We start from the raw sequence: 25394 nt of genomic DNA on the forward strand, positions 1-25394 counted from the left end.
GGCCACGCCCCACCTCCTCCCTAGGGCGCTCCTCTCTGGGGTCAGACACCCCTCATCGCGTGCCTGCCCGTCCCTATCGCAGTTCAACAGCATGATCCTTTACTGTGTGCCCAAACTGCGGCTTATGGGCCAGAAGTTCAGTGTCCGGGAGAAGATGGACATTTCCGGCCTCCAGGTGGGTGAGCCCCTCCCACACAATCTGTTTCTGGGAAAGCACAGAGCAGGTGTAGGGACACAGGGCACTACCCACTCACTGCTGTGTGACTGGTCATCTGCCTGTTTCTCTGAGCCTTGCTTCTGTCCTGATCCAGGCATGCAGGAACATCTCCTGAGTCCTGGCATCCTGGACTGAGTGGGCAGGATCCCAGCCCCTCCACTTGGCCTACCTGCCAGCACGTGTAGGCTTCATGCTGGCAGGCTGAAGAGCCATGGCAGGACCAGGCTGTCTCCTGTCCCCAGCACTCAGGCCCCCCTTTACAGACTCTAAGGGAAGCTTGAGGTGAATACTGATGGGGTGCCCATCCTGTCTGTTCTTTGGTCCTTGGTCCTATACTCCCTCCACTCCTGCACCAATGCAGGAGATGTTAGCAGAACCCAGATGAGGTTCTGCTGACATCTGTACCCCAAATCCAGACAGCCTGTTGTTCTTGCCATCCCTCTTCCTTGAGTCCATCTGTGTCTTATGCTGTGGGGCTACTGGAGCTGGAATCAGTGCCCCTTCTCCTGTGGGGGAGTACTTTGAATTAACAGGCACTCCAAAAATGCTAGCTAAATCAAAGTACTTAGTTATTCTGAAAAGTAAAGATTTGCTAGTGATACCAAAAAAAAAAAAATCCCTTCTGATAGTGGCCTGCCTGTGGGCCACATCCAGCTGAAGGAATGAGGGGTCTAGGAGATGAAGGATGGCTCCTTGTTGCAGATGCCCCTCGATCCAAGGTACCTGCCCATTCAGTTCAGTTCAGTCGCTCAGTCGTGTCCGACTCTCTGCGACCCCATGAATCGCGGCACGCCAGGCCTTCCTGTCCATCACCAGCTCCCGGAGTTCACTCAGACTCGCGTCCATCGAGTCAGTGATGCCATCCAACCATCTCATCCTGGGTCGTCCCCTTCTCCTCCTGCCCCTACTCCCTCCCAGCATCAAAGTCTTCTCCAATGAGTCAACTCTTCGCATGAGGTGGCCAAAGTACTGGAGTTTCAGCTTTAGCATCATTCCTTCCAAAGAAATCCTAGGGTTGATCTCTTTCAGAATGGACTGGGTGGATCTCCTTGCAGTCCAAGGGACTCTCAAGAGTCTTCTCCAACACCACAGTTCAAAAGCATCAATTCTTCGGTGCTCAGCCTTCTTCACAGTCCAACTCTCACATACATACATGACTACCGGAAAAACCATAACCTTGACTAGACGGACCTTAGTTGGCAAAGTAATGTCTCTGCTTTTGAATATGCTGTCTAGGTTGGTCATAACTTTCCTTCCAAGGAGTAAGCGTCTTTTAATTTCATGGCTGCAGTCACCATCTGTAGTGATTTTGGAGCCCCCCAAAATAAAGTCTGACACTGTTTCCACTGTTTCTCCATCTATTTCCTATGGGGCCTCAGAAACCCCTGCAGAGAAGTGGGGATCCTCCTGGCTCTTCTAAGATTTCCATCCTGTGTGTCAGGAGTGTCTGGGGGTACCCTGTGGGGAAAGGTACTGGCACTGACTTCCTGGGAAACCCCAAGAACAGACACATTTGGCCGGCACAGTTCCAAGAACAGTGGATGAGTGGTCCTAGCCCTGCCTGGGCAGGTCAGTGGTCCGCCCTCCACCATGGACTGACTCATACAGTCTCCAGCAGCAACCATGACCCTAAGCTGGACACCTTCCCTGCAGACGCTCTGGGTCCCCTCTGCCCCCTTCTCAGGGAAAACCCTCCAAGTCTGAGTGACAGTGTGAGCCCACAGTCCAGGACCTGCTAAGTGACACACTGTTTTTGTTTTGTCCTTGGTTGTATGCCTTTAGGTGCAGGATATCGTCAAGTCAAGTGCAGCCCACACATTCATCATAACTGGAAAGAAAAGATCCCTGGAGCTACAAACTCGGTAGGGTCAGCTGCCTCGGTATCTGCTGCTGTGTGAATGTGTTTGACCTGAAATTTTAGCAGATGGCTTCCCTTTCTAAACTGGATAACCTTTTGATGTGTTTTTATTTATTCATTTAACTGGCTTATTTGTGGTTTAAAATGTTAACAGTACTAAGGGGAAGTCAGTGAAAATTAGGCCTCTACCCACCTCCTGTATCCCACCCCCAGCAGACATTTTTAACCATCTCTAAAGTATCCTTCTGGAATTTTTGTCCCCATACATACATACATGTATCTTTTTTTTTTTTTTTTTAAATCACAGATGACCGTTTTCTGTCTAGTTTGTTCTGCATCTTGCTTTTTTCACTTAATTTATCAGAAATCATCCCATATATGATGATCATTTTCTAAAGTAGGATAATTTTCCAGTACGGTCATTGGCTGGTTCCCACTGATGGGCATCTAGGCTCCTCTGGGGTCTTGTTGTTGCAAATGGTGCTGCAAGCAGTGTCCATGAACCAAGCTTTGTACAGATGTGTTGTTATGTACATCTGACAGATTCTTGAAGTGGAATTGCTGGCCAAAGGGTAGCACACCCACCTTAAATTTTGGTGGCTATTATCACACTACCTTGTAAGATGGTGCCAGGCTCTCTCTGACTTGCAGCAGTACATGGGAGAGCCCATCTATGACCCACTGTGGCCCAGGGAGGTGTTGATTTATATCCACTGCAGAGGGCTCTGCATACCAAGCTTAACCACATATAGTCACACCTGACTTCGTCTGGGCACACCTGAACTGTCCTGAACCCACATGGCCATACCTAACTCCACTTGGCCACACTCAACCTGACTGCACTTGGTGATACTGGCCTCATTGTCCCAGAGCCACTCTTCCAAGCCTTGAATTGTACTTCCAGGCAGTGAGCAGCTCAGGCATTTGCTGCAGAGCTGAGAGGAGTTGATGGTTTATAGTCAGTATCTAAGACAAAATTAGGACTTCCCTGGTGGCTCAGATGGTAAAGCGTCTGCCTACAGTGTGGGTAGACCCAGGTTCAATCCCTGGGTCAGGAAGCTCCTCTGGAGAAGGAAATGGCAACCCACTCCAGTGCTCTTGCCTGGAAAATCCCATGGATGAAGGAGCCTGGTAGGCTACAGCCCATGGGGTTGCAAAGAGTTTGACAAGACTGAGTCTTTCAAGACAAAATTAATAAAATACTGTTTTGGCTTTTTTAGGACAGAAGAGGAGAAGAAAGAATGGATTCAGGTAAAGCTCCTAAAGTTTTAAAGTCACCAAATGACCAAATTTTTGAGCAGCATAGTCATTCATTCTGGAGCAAGGGATGGGATGGCCCTGTGGCCCTTCAGGTGTTGTCCATCCATCTATCCACCTTGAAGTGATGGATTGACCAAGCTTCTAAGTACCTTCAGACTCCACAAAACTTTGAATCCATTCTCTTATTTGGGGCTCCTCCTCAGTGAACAAATAAACGTAAAGGCCTGGAAGTAGGAATGCAGGGAGGTGCCTTCACCCTGGGGAGAATCTCTACTGGCTGGCAGTTTGAAGGTGGGTCTGTGCCACCTTTCTCTCCATGGCTGGCAGGAGCGATGCATTGTGTGGAAAGAGCAGTTTGACTTCCAGGATGGAGTCTGCACTTCCAGTGACAGGCCAGGCAGCATCATGGGGCAGCCAGAGCAGGCTCAGCTCAGAGCTGGCCATGGTGGGGATATCGGTCAGGAGGGCCAAGGCAGTGTGAGGGCCAAGGCAGTGAGCAGGGTGGGCAGACCACCACCAGGCCAAATGCTAACTGTTAGTGAAGTGTGGCTCACAAAATTCATAGAAGAGAAATCTGAGTGAGAAGAGAAAAAGGAAATTCAAACAAATGCTAGATGGTAATGCAGTTGCAGGGAATGGGAACACAGCCTCAGATCCATACAACATGTTCCCAGACAGTGTCTGCTTTCGGCTTGGAGCGCTGCATGTGGGGTGGCATTGGGATCCATGGGAACTGGAGTCACTGGTTACCTCCCTTAGCCTTGTTTCCTCACCTTATGGGGGGGCTATTGCCGAAATGTGAGGCTGTTGGTCAGGGGAAAAGGCAATGGCCATAGTGCCCTGTCCTGACCTTCCTGGAATGCTCTCTGAAGGCCCTTGTTCTTTGTGGTTTTGTTTCAGGTCATTCAAGCCACCATTGAGAAGCACAAGCAGAACAGCCAGACTTTCAAGGCCTTCAGTGGCTCCTTCAGCCAGGATGAGAATTCCCCCCTCACTCCAGAATCCCCTGTGAGAGCTAGCAGCAGTTGGGTGACCTAGACCCTTTCCACAAGGACTGGTATCTGGGAGGGAAGCTGGTCCCCACACTCTCCTCGTGCTCACCTTTACTGAGCATCCATGTGAGGACCCCTGCTCCCCGCAGGTGTGGTCAGCACTCAGGATGGAGGGAGGGAAAGACAGGGCTGGATGAAGCTGCTACATGGTCCGCTGTCCTCTCACGTGCACTAGGGGCTGTGATCGTATCAGCAGGGGTGGCTTCCTCCCAATGAAGAGTCATCCCCAGGCCTTGGGGGAGCAGGGAAGCAGGATCCCCACCCACGGCCAGATAGGTGGCCCTAGGCCTTGGCCATCCCCTCTGTGTTCAGTTCAGTTCAGTTCAGTTCAGTCACTCAGTTGTGTCCAACTCTTTGCGACCCCATGAATCGCAGCACGCCAGGCCTCCCTGTCCATCACCAACTCCCGGAGTTCACTCAAACTCATGTCCATCGAGTCGGTGATGCCATCCAGCCATCTCATCCTCTGTCGTCCCCATTTTCCTCCTGTCCCCAATCCCTCCCAGCATCAGAGTCTTTTTCCAATGAATCAACTCTTTGCATGAGGTGGCCAAAGTATTGGAGTTTCAGCTCTAGCATCATTCCTTCCAATGAACACCCAGGACTGATCTCCTTCAGAATGGACTGGTTGGATCTCCTTGCAGTCCAAGGGATTCTCTGTGTGGGCACAACCAAACATGACTTCATGGTGAGGGTCCTCAGAGACATCCCTGATGCCCAGCCCAGACTGGCTCAACAGCTCTGAGTCCCAGACACCAGGCCTGGTGGGTCCTCCCTGTGGCCCACAGGCCACCTCATTTTCCACTTTAATATTTGCATCAAATCTCCATTTTGTCTGCTTTTTGGACTGTTTTGGAAGAAAACTTGGTGTCATACCCAGGCAAGAAAAGCGCTGTCTCCTAGCTTGAAGAGAGGTGACCTGAAAACAGGATCCCCTTGCCCCACCCCATACCTGCTATTAAAGTCGATGCAGAGGCAGAGCCCGACCACAGGGCACTGAGCTCTCCATGGATGCCGAGGGAGGAGCTAGAACCCAGGGCCCCTCACGTGGTGTGATGTAGCCAGCCAGGCCCAATGGGCCTTGAGAAGCTTCATACCTGCCCACCTTCCCCCACCCCCAGCTGGGAGATGATAACTCTCCTGGGACGCCTTCAGTCCTCAGCCAGGCCAGGGAGGGGCTGATTGTCAAAATCACAGCAAATGCTAGGCCCCAACAGTCTTTCTCCTGACGCTGTGCTCAGATGGAAGAATTGGTGGTGTTCCAATATCACACTGGATGTCAGCACGTGGCCATGGGACCTCTGCTCATGCCAGCTGTCTCTGTCCCTTCCAGATGATGAGCCCCAGCTCCGAGATGCCCGCGGTGCCAGCCAACAGTGGAGGGGGAGCTTCAGGGGTGAGTGACCCCCTCAGCTGTTGGCATGGGTGGGAGGTGGAAGTTGGGGTCAGATCAGGGTGACCTGAGGGTGAGTCCTTGGGAGTAAGCCTTCCCCCTACTCCATGAGACCTGGGTCCTTACAGTGATGGCCTCTGGGGCCTGTCGGGAGAGGGCTGGGGTAAGCCTGCTGGGACCCAAATGTCCATTTTTTGGGGTGGGTGGAGGTTACACAGCTAAGATCTTCTGAAGACTTGTGCTCTTTACCGTGAATAGAATAGCCCTGGATGAACGTGCATCAAGGTGGTGCCTGGCCCTCAGGATGCTCAATCAGTGTGGGCAAAGATGCTGTGTCCAGGGACAGCCTGTGTCCTTGTTCCCACTCTGACAGGGCCAGGCCATGGGACTATGCCTGAGTCCCGCCCACTCTGTTGGTTGGGAGATTAAGCAGGAGGGCAAACGTGTGTGCCTCGCATGCGGTGAGTATGCAGTACAGGGGAGCGTCATTATTAACCACTGGGCCTAATTGTCACGAAGTCTGATGACAGTTATAACCCTAGACTACCAGGGAGGTCTGTACCCCACATCCTGAGAGGGGATTCTCCTGGGCACCCTTGCTTTTCCCTTGTGTGTGCATGCTCAGTCGTGTCTGACTCTTTGTGACCCTATGGACGGTAGCCCGCCAGGCTCCTCTGTCCATAGAATTTTCCAGGCAAGAATACTGGAGTGGGTGGCCCTTTCCTTCTCCAGGGGATCTTCCCAACCCAAGGATTGAACCAGAATCTCCAGGCAGATTCTTTACCACTAGCCCCACCTGGCCCTATTCCTCAGTTTTCCAGGCTCAAAAGAATGAGTGGGGGCCTGAGGCCCAGCCTGACACCTAACAGGGTATTTGCTCCTAGAAAGGAACATCTCCTGTGGGTGGGTCAGTACTGTCCCCACCTTCTCTCCCCCATGCCTGCCTCTCCTTCCCTCCCCCACTTCTCTTTCTCACACCCTTATCGGGACCATTCCCTTGGGGGCAGGTGCACCCCAGCCGGACAGCAAAGTCTGCCTGAATGTAGCACCAGCTTCTAGAGCTCCTCTTTCTTGGCTACAAGGGCCACCCTGCTGGTCATTACCGCCATCCTGGGTTGGCGGTTGTGAAGGACAGCTCATTTTAGGAAGCGGAAATGGGCTTGACAGGTGAGGAGACCTAGCCTTCGACTCCACACTTCATGGTGTGACTGGACTTGCCTGGGACAGCAGCAGAGGGAGGGACAGCTGCCTAGCTTGTCATGGGGAGTAAGTGTTCCTGTCCTGACTTAGATTTTCAGTAAGAAAACTAATCTCCTCCTCCCACAACATCCATGCATTGATAGCACTGAGCCCCTGCTGAAGCCCCAGAACAGAAGGGGTGACCCCCGGCTCTGTTACAAGAGCAGAGCCTTTGCCAGGTCACACATGACCCCTGACCTGACATGTCTTGGATTGTAGGCACTGGGAAAACCTTGAGAAGTTCTTGGGCTCTGAGGGAAAGATATAGTTTTTCTAGAGCAGGATGGGGTTCAGGGACCAATTGAGAGGAAGGGAACCCCCTTATCTGAGTGATACTTCTGCCACACAGTATGCTGTGGGGGTCAAAAGCAGCCTGTGCTCATTTGTTTGAACTCAAAAGCAGGAAATCTCAAAGCCACATAGTCAGTAGGGGAGAGATGGTCTTATCACAGCCCTTCAAACTCCCTGAGGGGCTTCCTGCATCGTGACCCTGTCTCGCCTTGCCTTCTTTCCAGCCCACCCTCCCCGACCATGCCCTGGTCCCCCTCACTTAGCCATGTCCCAGGGCCTGTGTACCTGCTGCCGCCTCTGTACAGAATGCCTCAATTATGTCCGCTCTACCCCAAGATCTCATCTGTGAGGCCTTCACAGCTGACCCCAGGATTACTGACAAGTGTTTCCCTCACGAAGCAGCCCATTATCAGCTTTATGAATCACAAAACTATACATGTAAGGCTTGCACTGTGCTACTGGGCTCCTTTCAGGAACGTCTAGGAATGTCATGAAAAGCAGTCCGCACATTCAGGCTTCCTCTGTGTAACTGACCAGAGAGAACTGACAGACGGGGCCTCTGCAGTTTTCCAGTTGGCCCCTGGGTCCCTTGGCCAGGGGTCTCTGACAGCCTCTGTGTGGCCCTTTGCGTAAAGCGCTGCCTCTTCCTGCCTCCACAGGGGAGCTGAGCGGGACCCCATGCAGGGCCCTCTGGCATCTAACCCTCGGTCCGGGGTGGGCTACAGGGCATCAGGAGCCATAAGCAACCCCCATTCTTTGTTGGGCGAGTCCATAGCAGGCCTCAGCCCTGGGATGCCAGCATAAGTGGAATGGCTGCAGGCTGCATGGTTGGCAGGGGGTGGGGGGTGGGGGGGTGCGCTGAGGAGGATCCAGTGCCAAGGCAGGGAGAGAGAAGCAGGAGGTGTGGCTGGCACACAGGGCAGGCAGTGCCCACTGGAGAATCTTCTAGCTGGAAGGACCTGAAGGCCACATGTTTAATGTTTTAACCTGTGAGTGGGTCCTGACATGAGGCCTTGGGCAATTCCTCACCCTCCACCCTTACCTTCTCCTGGATAGGAAGAAGAGAGAGAGAAACTACGTCAGATGCCTGTTGGCCACTTGGGTGCCCCTCCAACTGGTTGCCCAACTCCTTTTATAGGTGAAGAGGTAACTGGGAGCCCCTGAGGGTCAGGGCCTCAGCCCAGTCCAGGGGTCCGTCTAGGCCAGGCTGCAGACCTGCTGGGCAGTGACAGCGACACTCAGTCAGTGGATGAGCAGGCCGCCCCTCTTTCTCCCACCTGGGGGCTCAGCGTTCTCAGGGCTCTGCAGCATCTCTGATTCGCAGATGCTTGAGATCACAGTTCAAGTTCAGTCCTCCTTGTCCCAGTCTGTTTACCCACCCCAAGCCAGGCCGGGGCCCTACAATAGACAGACATCTGTTAGCAACAGACTCATAGCTCTGGCCCCGGCACAGGTGGCCTGGCCATGGTTTTTCTCATTTGTGTCTCCGGAGAGCACAGATTTTAGCGGACCCAGGGCAACTCAGTGAAGCTCCTGTTATATAAGGCGAGTCCAAGACATACTCAGTGGATATTTGCAGAAAGCACCCAAAAGCGGATTTTAATTCTGACACTAGAAAGAGCGATCTTTGCTATAACATGCCAGATGTCAGCTTTTGGAGAGGAAATGTAACTTCACTCTTGGTGTGCTGGTTTGATTTCCTGGTGTTGTCCTCAGACACACAGTTTCCACAAGCCATCTTTCCTAAGAGAAGCTAAACCAGGAAGTTTTGCAAGGGGGCCTTGCAGAAACCCAAGACTTCCCTGTTTTGTAAAAGTTACATCTCTCTTCTCAGAAGCACAGAAATGTCAGAGTCCCCAACCCACCGTGACCACACATGGACCCCTCCACGATGCTGAGGAAGGCCCCACCCCTGCCACCCTCTCCTCAGCATGCACAGATTTAGTGCAACCCACCCTCCAGGGCCCTGGGACAGAGCTGCCCACGAGAGGAAGAGGGGCTGGGCCTCACTGGGCAGGGCCTAAGACCTAGGCCTATGTCCACACCCTTCAGGACGAATAATAACTGTGTGGCTCTGTCTTCCGGTGCTGGTTGTCAGGACCACTCTTTGGGACCCACTTCTTAACCTGAATTTTCCTCCTGCTTCCCTGCTTTATAAGTGAATCTGCTGAAGAGAAAATGCTTAGTGAAACAGGCCCTGGCACATACCTCCTCCCAGGCCCACGCTTGCTTGTTTGGAGTGCTGCGGGTGGAGTCACTTGGCTGTTACTGGAGAAAGCCACAGTTCCACATCTCCCCAGTTAGACTTGGCCCAGCCTTTCCAATGTCTCCACACCCAGAGAGAAAATCTAAGCCTCTCCCTTTTGTTGGCCTATTCTGTATCCTCATCCAAACAGGAAGTATGGTTGGCCAAGAAGATCTGTCCCCAACAACACAGGTAGGCTCACCCCAGCCACCTGGTCACCAACTTTCAGTGTTGGGAACTGTGTGGGGTAGTGTATCAGTGGTGGGCCACAGTGGCTTATAGTCCTCAGCATGGAGGGAGCTGGTACCTAGCCTGAACCCTGTCTGAGCACTGAGCTGCTGCCTGACAAAGGAAGCCAGGAGGGTTGCTCAGCCAAGCCCCAGCCCCAAGATGCCCTGCTCTGGGAACTGCCCTCTGTCCCTTTGGCCAGGACAGGGTCCCTGCTGTCCTGGTGACCTTCACAGGCTGAGCTCATGGCCACACACCTCTGGCCCACTACAGCCTCTCCTCCATCTTGTGGGCCAGCCCTGCCCCTCCAGCCCCCTGCCTACCCCCTGGCCCTCAGGGATACCCCAGAAGCCCCTTTGGTCCTCTGGTGTTCTCTGCAATTGTGCAGTGCTGTTTTCAGGGTCTGGAGAGCCGAGGTTCTATGGCACACGTCAGGGCTTGAAGGCAAGCCAGTGGATCCAGCCACCCTACCTCTGACCACTCCCATCCCAAGTGCCCTTGGTGTCCTCACCTGGAAAATGGGAATGACAGGGTCGCCATGAAGATTGGTGGAGGGCTGGGGCTGCTGGAGCTGCTGCAGACCCGGGGATGGCCCCTCCCTTCTCTCCTCTTGTCTGAGCCCTAGCAGTTCTGGAGATGGGCTCCAAGGAAAGAACCCCGAGTGGGGCAGACAAATGTGTCTCAGGGCTACAGTGTGGCTGGCAGCCCGTGTTGGATGGCAGGGTGGCCTTGGGTGAGACGTGTGGCTGTGGGGAGCATCAGTGTTGCTTGTTGGGTCTGTGCCACCTGTTCTCCACCCACAGAGCTCTGAGGTCCTGAGCTGCATGGAATAAACTGAGAGGGGGACATCTTAAACCCAGTGTCCACGGGGCCAGGGGTCATGAGATGGAGGAGAAGCGGGGAGGTCTTGGGTGGAATAAGTGTTCCTGTGACCCTCAGAGGCACCAGCTGTCTCAGGGCTCCTAGTACCAGGTGGCCGGAGCTGGCCTCACAGTGGTGGGGCCCGCAGTGGGGACTATGAGCAGAGGCAGCAGAGCTGGGGAGCATAGGCCGGTGCTCAGGCTGCTTAACAAAGCACCACAGACACTTATTCGCTCACAGTTCTGAAGGCTGCAAATCCAGGATCAAGGTGTCGGCAGGGCTGGTTTCTCCTGAGGCCTGTCGCCTAAAGAAAACCATACAACTTAAGAGTTGAATTTAAGTTTTATTCAGGGTCTTACTGAAGACTGTAGCCCAGCAGACAACTCTGAGAAACTGATTCTAAGAGGAGGGGGAGGAGCCAGGATATGAATGGGTATTTTTTTGGCTAGGACATACAGGTAGTTAGACATCCATCCTAGTAAAAGATGATTGCTAATCATAAAGAACACATATCTCAAGTTACACTTTTGGTGTTTTTCTGTGCATGGGAAGATACAAGAATCTGGGGTCTTAGAAATTCTTTCTGAGATGTGCATCTATCTTGGGGCCTGTTTATCCAGCACACAGAATGTCTCCTCTTGTATTTTCATTCTGGCCGCACTGTCATGACTGCAGTGGTTGTGTCTAAACCTTATATAACTGGATAATGAGTGACAGTCTTTGTTCTTTTCTTGTTTACAGGCATCTGTCTTTGGCATATAGATAGCCATCTTTCCTCTGTGTCTTCACATAGTCTTGCCTCTGAGCGTGTCCATGTCCTAATCTCCTCTTCTTATAAGGACACCAGTTATGTTGGATTAAGGCCTACCCAAGTGACCTCATTTTACTTTAATCACCTTTTTCAAGGCCCTCTCTCCAACTACAGTCACATTCCAAGGTGCTGGGGATTAGAACTGCAAACTATGACTTCTGGGGGACACAATTCAGCACAAGCCCCTCCTTTCTGTCTCCTCACCCCTGACCAGTGCATCTCTTTCTCTTTAAGTTTGCAGAGTTTATATTAAACCTATTTCTAGCTTATTTTGTTCAGATGTTTATTATAGAAGTTTCGGACACACCGAAGTAAATAACAGGCAGTGAGCCCCGCCTCAGCCGTCTGGAGCAACTTCAGTTCTGTGCTTTGTCACTTACTCCACTCTACAGATGAGGAAGCCAGGCTTGGAGAGGAAAAGTGACTCATGCAGGGTCCCACGGCTGAGGAGGGGCGGGGCAGGGCTCTGGGAGTTTCCCCTAACTTGCACTCCTGCTAACCAGCTGGGGAAACCTAATCAGACAACCCTTCTGAGCCCCCATCCCAGCCTCACTGCATGGTCAGTGCCCCTCCCGCCCTCACTCCTGCCTGCCTCCCACTCGCCTCCCAAGTCATTGCACCAGATGGGGCTGGGGTCCTAGACACAACTGATGTCACTATGGCTAGAGGGTAGGTGGCCAGAGCAGACCACACCAGCTCTCAAACTTCTGTTCATAGTGCAGAGGGGACACAGTCCTCGATGGGAATGTGAGGTGGGGGGTGGGGGTGTTGGGGGTGCTGGTCAGTGAGTGACTGTTTTGCTTTCTATATGTTTTTTGGTTTTCTTCTTCTTTCACAAGCTGTTCTGGTGAACAATTGAAACAATCCAGATGAGAGAGTCAGATAAGAGTAACTCTACCCCAAACAGCCAATAGGATCATCAGGGTGTGCTTCCTTCCATTCTGTTTTTCATGCATGTACCCTTTTTGGTATAAACATCATATGCTACTGTGTGTTATTTTGCTATTTGCTTGTTTCCCTTAGCTATAGACCTCAACACCTTTAATCTTCCGATAAGTCACCTTGACATCTACCTCCCAGGCATGATTTATGTACCTGTTCCTTAGTTTTAAACTGCATCAGATTCTTGAAAATTTGTAAATATATGCATACCATAAAAGGTATAAATACTTTTAAGAAAAAAGAAAAGTGATAGAAGAAAATGAAAACCTCTCTCCCACTGCTGCCTGCCACTCCCTCTTGGCTCCAAGGACTTTGATGTGGTTCTTATAAATCTTTTTGAGAAACCTTACACAAAACAGCTTGTTTATACGTTAAACAAAACAAAAGTAAAAGGATTTTATAGTGTGTTCTTGTGACTCGTCTTAAAGGTATTTTAACCTCTCTGAACACACACCACATTATGTTTCATGACTTCCTGTTGTTTCTCTTCTCTTGCTGAAAAGACTCATCAGTGCCCTCCTTTGTGGGAAATTCAGGCAGCATCAGAGGAGACAGAGAGGGGAGTCCAGCCCCCTGACCCTACTCCTCCACCCCAGGAGAGCGCTCTCACACGTGTTGGGTGGGCGAGTGCAGGCATCACGCTCTGGGGCCCAGTGAAGGATAAGAGTGTGGAAGCAAGGGCCACCTGGCCGGATGCTGGGTGCAGACACCCGGGTCCTCGGCGTCTGGACTTTGGTGCAGAGCAGCCACCATTTCCCCTGGTGTGGGTTCCGGTTGTTATCTCTGCAGACACAGCAGGGTTACGTCACTGACCTTTGTGGAGGGCCAAGTCATTCCAAGCATAGAGTTCCTGATCCTCTTGGAATTTCACTCTGTGTGATAGCAGGGCAGCTTCTGGGGAGCGAGGCTGAACAGGGGGCCATGGCCAACGTGGCTCCTGCTTAATTCCCTTCTGCACGTCCAGCTTTCTTGCCCCGCATGTGCGTTGCCTGTGTGTCACACAGCTGCCACTCCACACGTGCTGGGAAGCTGACTGCAGCGGTTTGCCTCCAACAGTCTGAGCCCAGGAGAGGGTCCTCTAAGACCAGACGTGACAAGGAGAAGCAGGGCTGCAGCAGCTGTGGTGAGACCTTCAACTCCATCACCAAAAGGAAACACCACTGCAAGCTGTGTGGGGCGGTGAGTCCAGGCGGGAGGAGGCCAACTGTTGGGACCTCCATGTGCTTCATTCCTCCTCCCAATCTTCTTTCCATGCACACAGACCCCCTGGATTCTGGACCCTCTGAGTAAGAAGGCAGGGCCTGGAGGCCCAAAAGGGTCCAGCCTTGGGGCCTCTGCCTGCTGGACAAGGCTCCTGATCCCCCTGGCTCATGGGCAAACCCTTCCCCTCCACATGATGTCACATCTCTCTTGGTCACTGTGGCCCTTCCAGCCTCCTTCTGGACAGTCTTTTGTCCCTAGGTGGTAGGGTCACAGGTGCCCTTGTCTTGTAGGTCATCTGTGCGAAGTGCTCTGAGTTCAAGGCTGAGAATGGCAGGCAGAGCCGTGTCTGCAAAGAGTGTTTCCTGACCCAGCCAGTGGCCCACTTGAGCCTCAGCCTTGAGGAGCCCCTGGAGCCCAAGCAGAGCACAGAGGTAGGTGGGCTGGATCTGGTGAGCCTTCCAGACACAAGGCCCCAGGAGCCTTGACAGATGGTGCCCCCAGAGCTGTTGGCTTCCCTGGGACCAGGACTGATGAGGCTCAGTTGGATCCATAGGCCACTGCAGGCAGCTAGCAACTGAATGCCAAATATCTCCTGTGTGCTTGTTGAGCTTCATAGGGTCTAGTCATGGTTGAGAGCTTGGGAATCATTTGCACCCTGGAGTTAGATGGTGCATTAGTCAGCTCAGGCTGAATAACAAATACCACAGGCTGGGCAGCTTAAACAACAGAAACTTATTTCATCATAGTCCTTAAGGCTGGAATTCTGAAATCAAGGGATCAGCAAGCTGGTTTCAATTGCGGTCTCTTTCTTTGGTTTGTTGATGGACTTATTCTCCATGTCTTCACATGGTGCTCTCTCTATGGGTATCCTAATCTCACCTGTGAGGACACTGGTCATATTGGATTGGAGCCCATACATATAAACCTCATTTTAACTTATTACCTCCTTAGAAGCCTCATCTCCAAACACAGTCTCACTGTGTGTGTGTGTGGGGTGGGCGGGGGCGGGGGGTGGGGTTGGCACTTAGGGCTTCAACATACGGGTTTAAGGGCAGACAGTTCAGCCCACAGCAGATGGGAACACATTTCATCTTCACTCACGGTCACCCTCATTGTAGGCCTGGAGACCCTGCTGAAGTGAGATGTTGCTCCCACCTTGACCAAGCCATCAGGGTGGCAGGGACAGTGAGGACACCCGCCCCCCTTCTCACCTCCTGTTCTCTGGAGATGGCTGCTGCCCTCCAGGCCCTCCTTGAAGGGCACTGTCCCTATTTGATGAAGTAACAGGAAAGTTGGAAAAAAAGAGAAATATGGCTTTCCAAAAAAGTACATTTTTCCATTCTCTCCACATAACATAGTCCATGATTCTCAAGGCCAGCTGCACATTGGGGTCTTCTGGGAAGCTATTTATAATGTTCATTTCCCTTCATAAAGGTTCTAGGGAAGGTTATCCGGGTGGGTCAGGACTCTGATTGGCGCCCTAGTTAGAGTCTCTGTATGTCTTAGAGGTTAAGTGCATCGGTGTATTAGAACTGAGTGAAGTATTATCTCGACAGAGGAGAGAGGGGCCCCTTGCACAGCTCCCTCGGCCTTCTCATCCATGCATTTTAAACGCTGTGTCTGGGAGACCCGTGTCCCAGGTCCAAGCAGGAACCGGTTTTATCAGGTGTGTCTGAGGGATTTTCTGATGACCTAGGGGTTGTGTCCATGACTGCTCTAAACACGTCAGAAGAGAGAGAAAGGTGTGTATGATGCATGATGTGTATGTGAATGAATGTGTGTGAGGGGTGTGTACCTGTGTGTGTGTGTGTGTGTGTGTGTGTACAGATAAATCACCGAAAGCCACCACATTCTGGTTTCCTGCAGTTCCAGTGTTTTCTGCTCTGCCTTTATTTCTGTCTTTGACCTTTCTTGTGGTCTCAGTCCCTAGAGGGTCCAGCCCAACCCCAAGTGGCCTTGCAGTGACCCTGGGCAAAGTCAGGTGGGCCTAGGCCTTTGTCCAGTCTGTCTTCCCGTCCTGCCTCTCTCCCCCCAGAGCCTTGGCCCTGATGCTTCCCCAGGAGAGTAGCTCTTACAAGTGAGACTCACTTGACTTGTTCTCTGCGTTCCCAGAAGCCAGTCGCTGCGGACCCCCCACCCAGCCTGCTCTGCGGCCCCCTGCAGGTGTCAGATGGCGGCACAGCATGGAGCAAGGCGTGGGCTGCCATCTCTGAGTCGGACTCCCTGGAGTTGGTGCTGCACCTCCACGGAGGCAGCCAGGTGTGTGCTCTGTCCACTGGGCTGTGCTGGGGGTGGGGGTTCACCCTGCTCCGGCAACCAGAAGCTCAGACCCGGGGCCTCAGGCCTGTGCCCATATAGGCCTGGGACCAGCTTCACTTGGATGGTGGCTCGCGTGGCCCTGGGGCCTGTTTCCCCGACTGTGCAGAATCACCCTTCTGCTGCCCACTTGTGGGAGGTGGTACTTAGTGATGCCGGGACTCTAGAGGCTAGAATGCTGATGCTCCTCTACTTCTCAGCAGGACGGCCAGCTGCTCCATGCCATCCCCCTCTCCGGCTGCAGGCTGAGTGTGCTGGAGCCTTCAGAGAGACTGGATGCCAGGCACGTGTGGCAGCTGCAGCAGGCCCAGCAGTCTTTGTACCTGAGCGCCCCGTCTGCCGAGCTGCAGCAGCAGTGGCTGGAGGCTCTCAGCTCAGCAGCCCATGGGCGTTCATCCCAGGCCAGCCTGGAGGCCCAGCAGCCCCAGGCTCCAGCTGCCCCATGAGCTGAGTCTCTGCCATCTTTCCTAACTGTACAGCCACCACAGCAGGGCCTATGCTCTTCTGAGAGGTGGTGTCAAGGCCACACATGGGCGTGAAGAGAACCTGGACCTCTGAGGGGCCAACGGGCCACACAGCACTTTGCTCTGGAGAGTTCCTCCATGTCAGAGAGGAGGAAAATGAGGCCCAGAGCCTAGGTCATGCAGCATGTCTCTCAAAGACCTGGGCTTCTGCCTGCAGGCCCCGTCACGTGGCCCAGAGTAGGGCGTAGGGTGACTGTCAAGTAAAGTCTGTCTGAGTGGGCCATGAGCAGTCACCTGTGCCAGAAGACAGAAGGAGCTCATGGGCGGTGCCCAGGGACACCTGGTGGGTGTCTGCAGTCATGCCACCCCCCAGTGACTGCCCGCCATCTACACCATCTACATCCATGCGAGCTGAGCCAGACTGGCCCCTGGACTCCACCTCTCTCCTCTTTCCCCTCCCAGCGACTGGGCACAGCATGGCAGTTTTCCACTTCATTTGGGGATGCCCGAGGGGGCGAGTGGTACGTTCCTAAATGACCATGCTGCAAAGCTACAGGGGCACCACACAGGCATCGTGTGGGGCCCCAAGATTTGTGCCTGCCTCCCCTGGTGGGTGGTGGACAGTGCTTATCTGCATAAATAAATAAATGCTGGCAGCCAACAGGTGGATATAGCCTTGGGGCAGGGTCTCTGCACAGTGGGTCTGCTGGTGGTTGGATGGAGAATGAGGGTAACAGGGGCACAGCCAGTAATCGGGGCCTGGACCCCCATACAGGCCTTCAGGGTGCAAGTCACACTCCTGTGGGTGCCCCAGGATGCAGCAGCATCCGAGGGTGAGGCCTCAGGCAAGGTGCCACGCCTGGACAATTGCAGTGTCGCTGTTCATGCTAGCGGGGTGGACAGGACTGTTTGCCCCTGTAGCAAGTGGAGCCAGACTTAGCTATGCGATCACAGGGTGCTGGGCACTCACAAAGTCGACAGGAAGGTCTATTTGGACCAGAGCCTTGGGAGAGAGCTGAGGGACTTAGGGAGTGATGACTGAGGGGTATCCAGTCCCTTGCGACCCCCATCTCTCCAACATCCACAAGGCACCCTGCAGGGATGTCTGTCACTGCCCAGTTGTGGGCAGAGTTGCAGGGCACCTACCTGGAGGCTGAGAGGGCCATTGTGAGAGCCAGAAATGGATGACTGGTCGTGGGTGAAGTGGGGGTTGGGCTCCGGTGAGGAATGGCAGGGCCCAGGTGAGGTGAGTAGAGTCCAAGTGAGACAGTGGGCCATAGGTAAGGTAGACAGGGTCGGTGAGGTACAGGTGAGGTAGGAGAGAGCACAGGTAGAGACAGAGGTGAGGCGGGCAGGGCACGGGTGAGCTTACGCATGAGTCAGCGCCATCCCCTGCATGCCCACCCTGCGATGCCTGCATGATGCAGCAGCTGTATACCTGGGCCTCAGTCCTGTGACAGCCCACCCACCCTGCAGTGGGTGTTCTGACGCTACTTGATAACAGCAACCTGCCCACTGGGAAGGGGAGGCCAGGCCCTTCCAACTGTGCTCTTATTTAAGGAAACACAGCAAAGTCCTACCCAGGGAGCCAAGGCGGGTGTCAGAGGCAGTGAAGGGACCAGCCAGCCCCTCCCCACTGGTCCTGCCCCTTCTCCCTCGGAGCGAGGGGGCCTAGTGGGGCTCCTTCTCAGGGTCAACTCTGTATCACTCCCATCTTACCTGAATCCCAGAATGTTCCCACTTGATAGCTGAGGAAACTGAGTCACAGAAAGGACTCCTCCAAGAGTCTCACAGCTCCAGACCAAGTGCACAGCCAGAATTGACCCACTGGACATGGTGCCACTCTGCCAGTCTGAGGGGTCAAGACTGGGCCCCTATTCAGGGTCCTCACCCAGGGCTGCCACTGTGGGTTCTGCCATTGTGGCCAGTTCCCCAGTGAGCTCTTGGGGCACCAGGGCAGGCCTGAGCCCTATCCTCTCTGACCCAACAGCTTGGGGGGCCTGGCATACAGGTATCCATGGTAATTTCAGGAGGGTCCTGTCCTCATTCAGCACATGGAAAGGCTGGTGAGGTGGCCATTCTGTCCCTAGCAGCTCGGGGTCCACCAGAATATTGCATTCCATCACAGTCCATCGGAGAGTGTCCTGGGGCCAACTGCAAGGATGAAAGCAGGAGGCCTTCCATCGGCAGTGGCTGCAGTAGGACTGGGGAAAATGTCCTCACTGTCCAGTTTAGACAGTGCTGGGCCCTGAGGATGCAGAGGAAAGGAAATCCCTGTTTGGAGTGGCTATTCCCATTGAGACACTGAGGAGAAAATGTGCAGCCATGGAAGAGAGAAGCAGGGTGTGTGTGTGTCGGCCGGGGGCGGGGAGTGGTGGCAGGAGGTACCTGGAAGCCTCACTCCTGACCAGGACATGGGGAGGGGTTACAGAGAGGGTGCCTAAGTTGAGGGCAGGGACACCAAGATCTGGAGGAGCCAGTGAGACACAGTGAGGAGAAGGAGCCTGGGGGAGAAAAGGCCTGGTCATGGGGTCTCCACAGGGTCTTTTTTGGTGATGCTCCAGGAGGCGAGAGCCAAGGGGCAGGCCTGGCGAGTCTTAATAGACCCAGTTGGCTGCAATCGGGATGACCAGGGCAGAGATGGAGACAGGGCCAGGTATCTCAACACAGACCCCCATGATGGGCACACCAGTAGTCATGGTGATATAGGGACGCTTCTGCCAACTGTGCCCATGCAGGCATGGACCTATGTGGCCAGAGCTACCAGCTTTTCAGGAGATGAAAGAAACTTGTTCTTATGAAACATCCCAATAAATGTTAACTATTGTAGAGTTTGAAGTCATGGGGTGGGTGGCCAGTGGATGGCTCCAGGGATCTCTCCGGCTAGGGGCATCTGGCCTGCCCTGAGCCCTCTGGATGCCCCAGTAAGGACTGGGAAAAGCAGGCTGCCTGCCTGAGTATCCACACTGTATGTCTGGGTGACTTTGAGACTGGGCTTCTTCCCATGCACACATTGCCAACATCTGTCCACCCTCTTCTTGTCCCAATAACCCAGGGCCTGCCCACACCACACCGCCCACCCACAGAGCGGGGAGGTGGATGCACACTGGCTTTTAGCTCCTTCACTGTCCTTCCTTTTCAATCATCTCCTCCTCCCCAAGTCCAGCTCCCAATTCTGCAGGACAGGAGGCCATCCCCCTGTCCTAAAGAATGCCAGTCAGGGCAGGAAAAGGTCTGAGGTACCCAACTGCCACAGGAGTTCAAGGCCTGAGCTGAAAGTCTTCTGTGCCTCCAGGAGCTGCTGCCTGCAGTGTGAGGAACACACGTCCCCACTAAGGCCACGGGGGATGTTGGCAGTGTCCCTCATTGTCATGGGAAGAGGAAGGAGCCACCATACACAAGGGCCTGCTGCAGCCAGGCACCCAGCCCAGCCATTAGCTGAAAAGAATTATAACTCAGGGAGTGTCTTAGTAGTAATGAAACAAAGACCCAGAGAGGGAAATACACTTGCCCAAGGTCACACAGTAAATCAGGGTCACCCATTCACTCTCTGTCCATTTCTTCATGCAGCAAGCACTGACGGCATGCCTGTGTGCTGGGCACTAGGGCGCCAGCCACTCGGATCTCTGGGACTCAGGGATTGAATAAAGCCCTTTAGCCTCTGACCCTGCCACATTTCCAGCCTCATTTTCTCCTGCCCTCCCTTGCTCCCCTGCTGCTTCATCCTGACCTCAGATTACCAGGCTCCAGTCACTGGGTCTTCAGAATATACTAGTCTCCCTCCCATCTCAGGATATTTGCACATGCTGTTCCTCTGCCTGGGGGTTCTTCCTTCATGACTTTGCAAGAGTCTGCTCCATGAACCTCAGCAGAGCCCTTGCCCTAATCTCTCTAGTTTTTGTTTGGGTATTTGCCTTCTTGTTTAATCTCTGTCTCCTCATCTAGAGCAGAAGCTCTGAGGGCAGAATGAAGCACCTATGATAGCACCTGGCAGAGAATAAGTGCTCAGTTAATATCTGCCAACAGCATTAGTGAAAGTTCAGGGATTTTGCTCTTGCCATGCAGCCCCAGAGCCCTTTGGGCCTGGAATCCTCTTTTAACAGATCTTCTCTAGTGGCTCAGATGGTAAAACATCTGCCTAAAATGCAGGAAACCTGGGTTTGATCCCTGGGTCGGGAAGATCCCCTGGAGAAGGAAATGGCAAGCCACTCCAGTATTCTTGCCTGGAAAATCCCATGGATGGAGGAGCCTGGTAGGTTACAGTCCATGGGGTCACAGAGTCAGACACGACTGAGTGACTTCACTCACTTTAACAGATCAGGAAACAGAGCCAATGGCTGCCTGGGATCATAAAGGCCCAGTGGCTCTCCTGCCCGCTCCGAGGTCCCCAGGAATCCGGGACATAGCCAGGTTCTCCTCAGACATCTGGTCCCCATTGCAGAGAATAGCACATGAGACCAAGAGAGCTGCCACACCCCCAGAAAATCACCAGAGGGGCTGCTGCTGGTGCTGCTGCTGCTGCTGCTGCTGCTGCTAGGTCGTTTCAGTCGTGTCCGACTCTGTGCGACCCCATAGATGGCAGCCCACCAGGCTTCCCCGTCCCTGGGATTCTCCAGGCAAGAACAATGGAGTGGGTTGCCATTTCCTTCTCCAATGCATGAAAGTGAAAAGTGAAAGTGAAGACGCTCAGTCGTGTCTGACTCTAGCGACCCCATGGACTGCAGCCTACTAGGCTCCTCCGTCCATGGGATTTTCCAGGCAAAAGTACTGGAGTGGGATGCCATTGCCTTCTCCGACCAGAGGGGCATTGGGACCCAAATGGGTCTGACTTACACCTGTGCCCATCCCTCACTGCCCTCCCAGGAGATAGTGGACCCCTGTACACATGGAGGTGGTAGGATCGGTCCCTGAAGCCCCGGCTGACGCTCCCAGGCCTTGGGGGGGCTCTAATCCGCATCCCCTAGATGCTCACAGGGCCTTCCCACCTCCTGGGGTCTGATAGAGCCCTTGAATCCAAGCCCTTCCTAGCAACTGGCCCAGGTGCTGGGCATCCAGGAAGGAGGGTGGGCTCACCTCTTCAAGAGCCACTGCAATGTGTCTGTAGACCAGATCTCTCTGAACGATCCTTCTGTGAGCCCAGCTGGCAACTGAGAGTGGCTGTTCTGTGGACTCCCATTGCCCATTCCTACTAGTCACCTCTCCTTCCTCGTGGGGTTCCCAGGGGGCCGTGGATGGTCCTAGAGGACTTCAGGTGGTCACAGGGGATTCAGGTGGTCCTGAGGGGCTCCAGGTGTTTCTGAGGGCCCAAGATGGGTCTCTAGTTTGTCTCAGGGGACCCCATGTGGTCCTCAGGAACTCGAGATGGTCCCTGTGAGGCTCCAGGTCTCCCCAGGGAGCTCAGGTATTCCTAAGTACTCCAAGTGATCCGAGGAGCTCCAGGTGGTCCCAAGGCAACCAGTTGTGACAGGAGGCCTGGGTGCTCCCTAGTCACATACCCTCCTACATCCACCCCTGCCCCCCAATTATAAGAGAGAAAATGGAGGGCCAGAGAGGTGGGCAGGACTAGGGCAAGCCATGGGGAGCAGCCAGGAACCCACCCCAGCAGGATGGCAAGTACCAGGTGGTGCCAAGGAGAAGAGCTGGTGGCTCAGGTGGGCCATCTGGCCCCAAGGTCATAGAAAGGGAAGGTGTGCAGGAGAAGGCCTCCATCTGGGCCCCTATACCACAGGCTCACTGGCCGGCTCTCCACTCCCTCTGCCGGGGTTGGTCCAAGATGGCCATGTGACCCAAGACAATCAGTCCCCCTTTGAGGGTGGAGGGGGAACCATCCTAGAATGAGATGGGAGGGCCTCCCAGCGAGCCCAGACTAGGATAGGAGAAAAGAGGGGAAGAAACACATCTCTGACTTTTGCCTGAAGCAGCTGCGGTGAGCGAATAAAGTTCATCTGGAGTCCTATTTCTTCTATGGCCCTGCCCCACCCCAAAGCACCCACAGACAGGGACCAGCCTGCATCCTCCAAAATGTCCTGCCTTGACCCTATATTCCCAACAGGATCCAGGCTGGCAGTATCCCTGAAAGGGACAAAACCCTCCCCTTTCCTGCCAGGGCCAGGCCTGCCCCTGGGGGGTCTGGTCATCAGCACTCCAGTTCTGCCTGCTGAAAATGCGCTTGCCACATCTCATGAATCTATCTTCATCTTGGAGGGCCACTTCCCTGTGCTCTATCCAAACTCAGAGAGCAAATTATAGCCCCCCAGAACATCTGCCCCCAAGGGGCACTGGAAAACTGACACCAGAGCAGCCCATCTCCAGAGAAAAATACTGGAGTAATTCCCAAAGCATCCCCACTTCCCAGAGGCAGGGCGTGGCCATTCTCTGTGTGTGGTCCTAAGCCCAGAGTCCTCCAGCATTCCCTCCTTCCTCCCAAAACCTCAGAGGAAGGGACCATAATCTTCACTCCATTCACAGAGGGGGACACTGCAGCTCATCACTGAGAGTCATGCCCTAAGTGGGTTCCCAGTAGCTCCCAGAGGAGGGGAACATGTCTTAGGTGGGGCCCCACTGGCTCCCAGCAGGGGGCCCGTGTCTTATGTAACTTGCTCTCAGTAGCAGATCCTGCTACACAGATCGAATGCAAGGAGTTTATTTGGGAGGCAACCCAGGAAGAATAGTAGCGGAATGGAGAATGAGGCAGAAAAGGGAAGAAAGCCAACACAAGTTGGCTTCCTGAGTTGAATAGTGTCCCCATCCCAAATCCATGTTCACCTGAAACCTCAGAATGTGATTTTACCTGCAAGTATATTTTTCACAGATGAAGTTAGTTAAAATGAGGATCGAGTGGACCCTAAACCCAATGATTGGTGTCCTTATAAGAAGAGGACAGGATTCACAAGGAAGGCCTTGTGAGGACGGAGGCAGAGACTGGCATGTCATGACTATGAGCCAAGGAACAGCAAAGTTCACCCGGAGTGACCAGAAGCTCACTCTGGTGTCACTCTGGTGTGTGTGGCATAGACGGGTCCAGAGTGTACACAGCCCTGACAATATCTTGATTTCAGACTACTGGCCTCCAGAACTTCGAAAGGATAAATTTCTGTGGTGTTAAGCCACTAAATTTGTACAACAGCTCTAGCAAACTAATACAGATTTTGTACCAGGAAGGGGGATGCTGCTATAACAGATATCTAAAAATGCTGCGGAACTGGGTAATGTGTAGATGCTGGAAGAGTTTTGAGGCACATGATAGAAAATGCCTACATTTCCTTGAAGACATTGTTGGTAGAGATATGGACAACAAAGGTGATTCTGGTGAGACTGAGGTCAGAAAGAAGTGAGGACTTTGGGGCATATACCTGAAGAAAACCATAATTCAAAAAGAGACACACACCTCAATGTTTATCACAGCACTGTTTACAATAGCAAAGACATGGAAGCAATCTAAATGGATAAAGTAGGCATGATAGCAGCAACATGGATAGACCCAGAGATATCTCACACTAAGTGAAATAAGCCAGACAGAAAAAGACAAACATCATGATGTTGCTTATATGTGGAATCAAAAAACAAACAAAAACCACACAAATGAACCCATATACAAAACAGAAGTAAATGCACAGACATAGAAAACAAATTTATGGTTACCAAAGGAGAGAGTGGGAGAGAGGAATACATTAGGAGTTTGGGATTAACATATACACACTATATATAAAACAGATAACTGATGAGGGCCTACTGTATAGAACAGAGAGCTATACTCAATATTTTGCAATAACCTATAAGGGGAAATGATCTGAAAAAAATATATATGTATGTTTAACTGGACCACTTTTCTGTACTGGTGTATGACATTGTAAATTCTTACTTCAATTTAAAAAAAAAAGAAAAACCTCCAAAAAGGAAAAGAAAAGAAAGAAGTGAGGAGAATGTACAGAAAGTTTCTATTGTCTCCAAGAATACATACATGATCATGAACACATTTTTGATACAAGTATGAACATGAGAGGGTCTTCCAGTGAGATCTCAGATGGAAGTGAAGAACTGGTTATTGGAAAAGCCATGAAGTAGCAGAAACTTGGCTGAATTATGTTCTAATGTTGAGTGGAAAGTAGAAATTGTAAGGAATGAACTTGACTATTTAGCTGAGGAAATTTCAAACTAAAATGTGGATGAGATGGCCTGGTCTCTCCTTGCTGTTTATAGTAAAGTCTGAGACGAAAGAAAGAAATTGGGGAAGGAACTGATAAACCAAAAGGAATCAGCGCTTGATGATTTGGGAAGTCCTCAGACAGTAAAGAATCTGCCTGCAATATGAGAGACCCAGTTTGATCCCTAGGTCGAGAAGATCCCCTGGGGAAGGAAATGGCTACCCACTCCAGTATTCTTGCCTGGAGAATCCCATGGACAGAGGAGCCTCACGGGCTACAGCCCATGGGGTTGCAGAAAGTCAGACACAACTGAGTGACTTTCAATTCACTTCACTTCAGTTTGTTAAATTTAGGAAATTTACTGTTCAGAAAGTGTGGTCTAAAGACAGCACCAAAGGTGTGGGAGAGCCTACTTCTGAAGAGATTAGGCACATGACTTGCAGGCCTACTCCACCATCTCAGGGGAATGAAGGAACAGAGATGGGGTTACTCAGGAAAGATCTGTGGAGCCTCTTATCTGATGGTGTGGCTCCCTGTGAATTATACAGAAGACCGGCAAGGTTTTTGAGACTATTACATCAGTTACATCTGCCAGTCTAGACTGAGAGGCCCAGGGATGGAATGAAGTGAAGAATGGCTTGGAGGCAGAGCCATGAGGCAGAGGCAGAGAAACGAGAAGGTGGGGCTACAGCTACTGCCAAAGCCACAGAAAGCAGGGCCACCATCATGCACCCAGAGCATCAAGACACAAAGGGTTATTTACAGGCCGTGAAATCTACTGGAACTGGCACTGCTGGGCTTCTGACTTGCACCAGTGGCTCCTTTGCGCCTTCCTTTTTCTCCCTCTAGGACTGATTTAAGACTTTGGGA

At 52.7% G+C, this 25394-nt stretch overlaps 1 protein-coding gene across 1 annotated transcript in view; it reads left to right on the forward strand.

The window, feature by feature from the left end:
- Nucleotides 1-16362, forward strand: part of FGD3 (FYVE, RhoGEF and PH domain containing 3) — a 31746-nt gene extending 15384 nt beyond the window's left edge. The window contains exons 8-16 of the mRNA XM_052645440.1: nucleotides 83-175; nucleotides 2000-2079; nucleotides 3296-3326; nucleotides 4236-4343; nucleotides 5721-5783; nucleotides 13454-13576; nucleotides 13891-14031; nucleotides 15713-15859; nucleotides 16120-16362. Coding sequence (XP_052501400.1) covers nucleotides 83-175; nucleotides 2000-2079; nucleotides 3296-3326; nucleotides 4236-4343; nucleotides 5721-5783; nucleotides 13454-13576; nucleotides 13891-14031; nucleotides 15713-15859; nucleotides 16120-16362 — 1029 coding nt within the window. The remainder of the gene's footprint in view (nucleotides 1-82; nucleotides 176-1999; nucleotides 2080-3295; nucleotides 3327-4235; nucleotides 4344-5720; nucleotides 5784-13453; nucleotides 13577-13890; nucleotides 14032-15712; nucleotides 15860-16119) is intronic.
- Nucleotides 16363-25394: the final 9032 nt, after the last annotated feature.

Source organism: Budorcas taxicolor, chromosome 8, assembly GCF_023091745.1.
Source record: "Budorcas taxicolor isolate Tak-1 chromosome 8, Takin1.1, whole genome shotgun sequence".
Classification (NCBI taxonomy): domain Eukaryota; kingdom Metazoa; phylum Chordata; class Mammalia; order Artiodactyla; family Bovidae; genus Budorcas; species Budorcas taxicolor.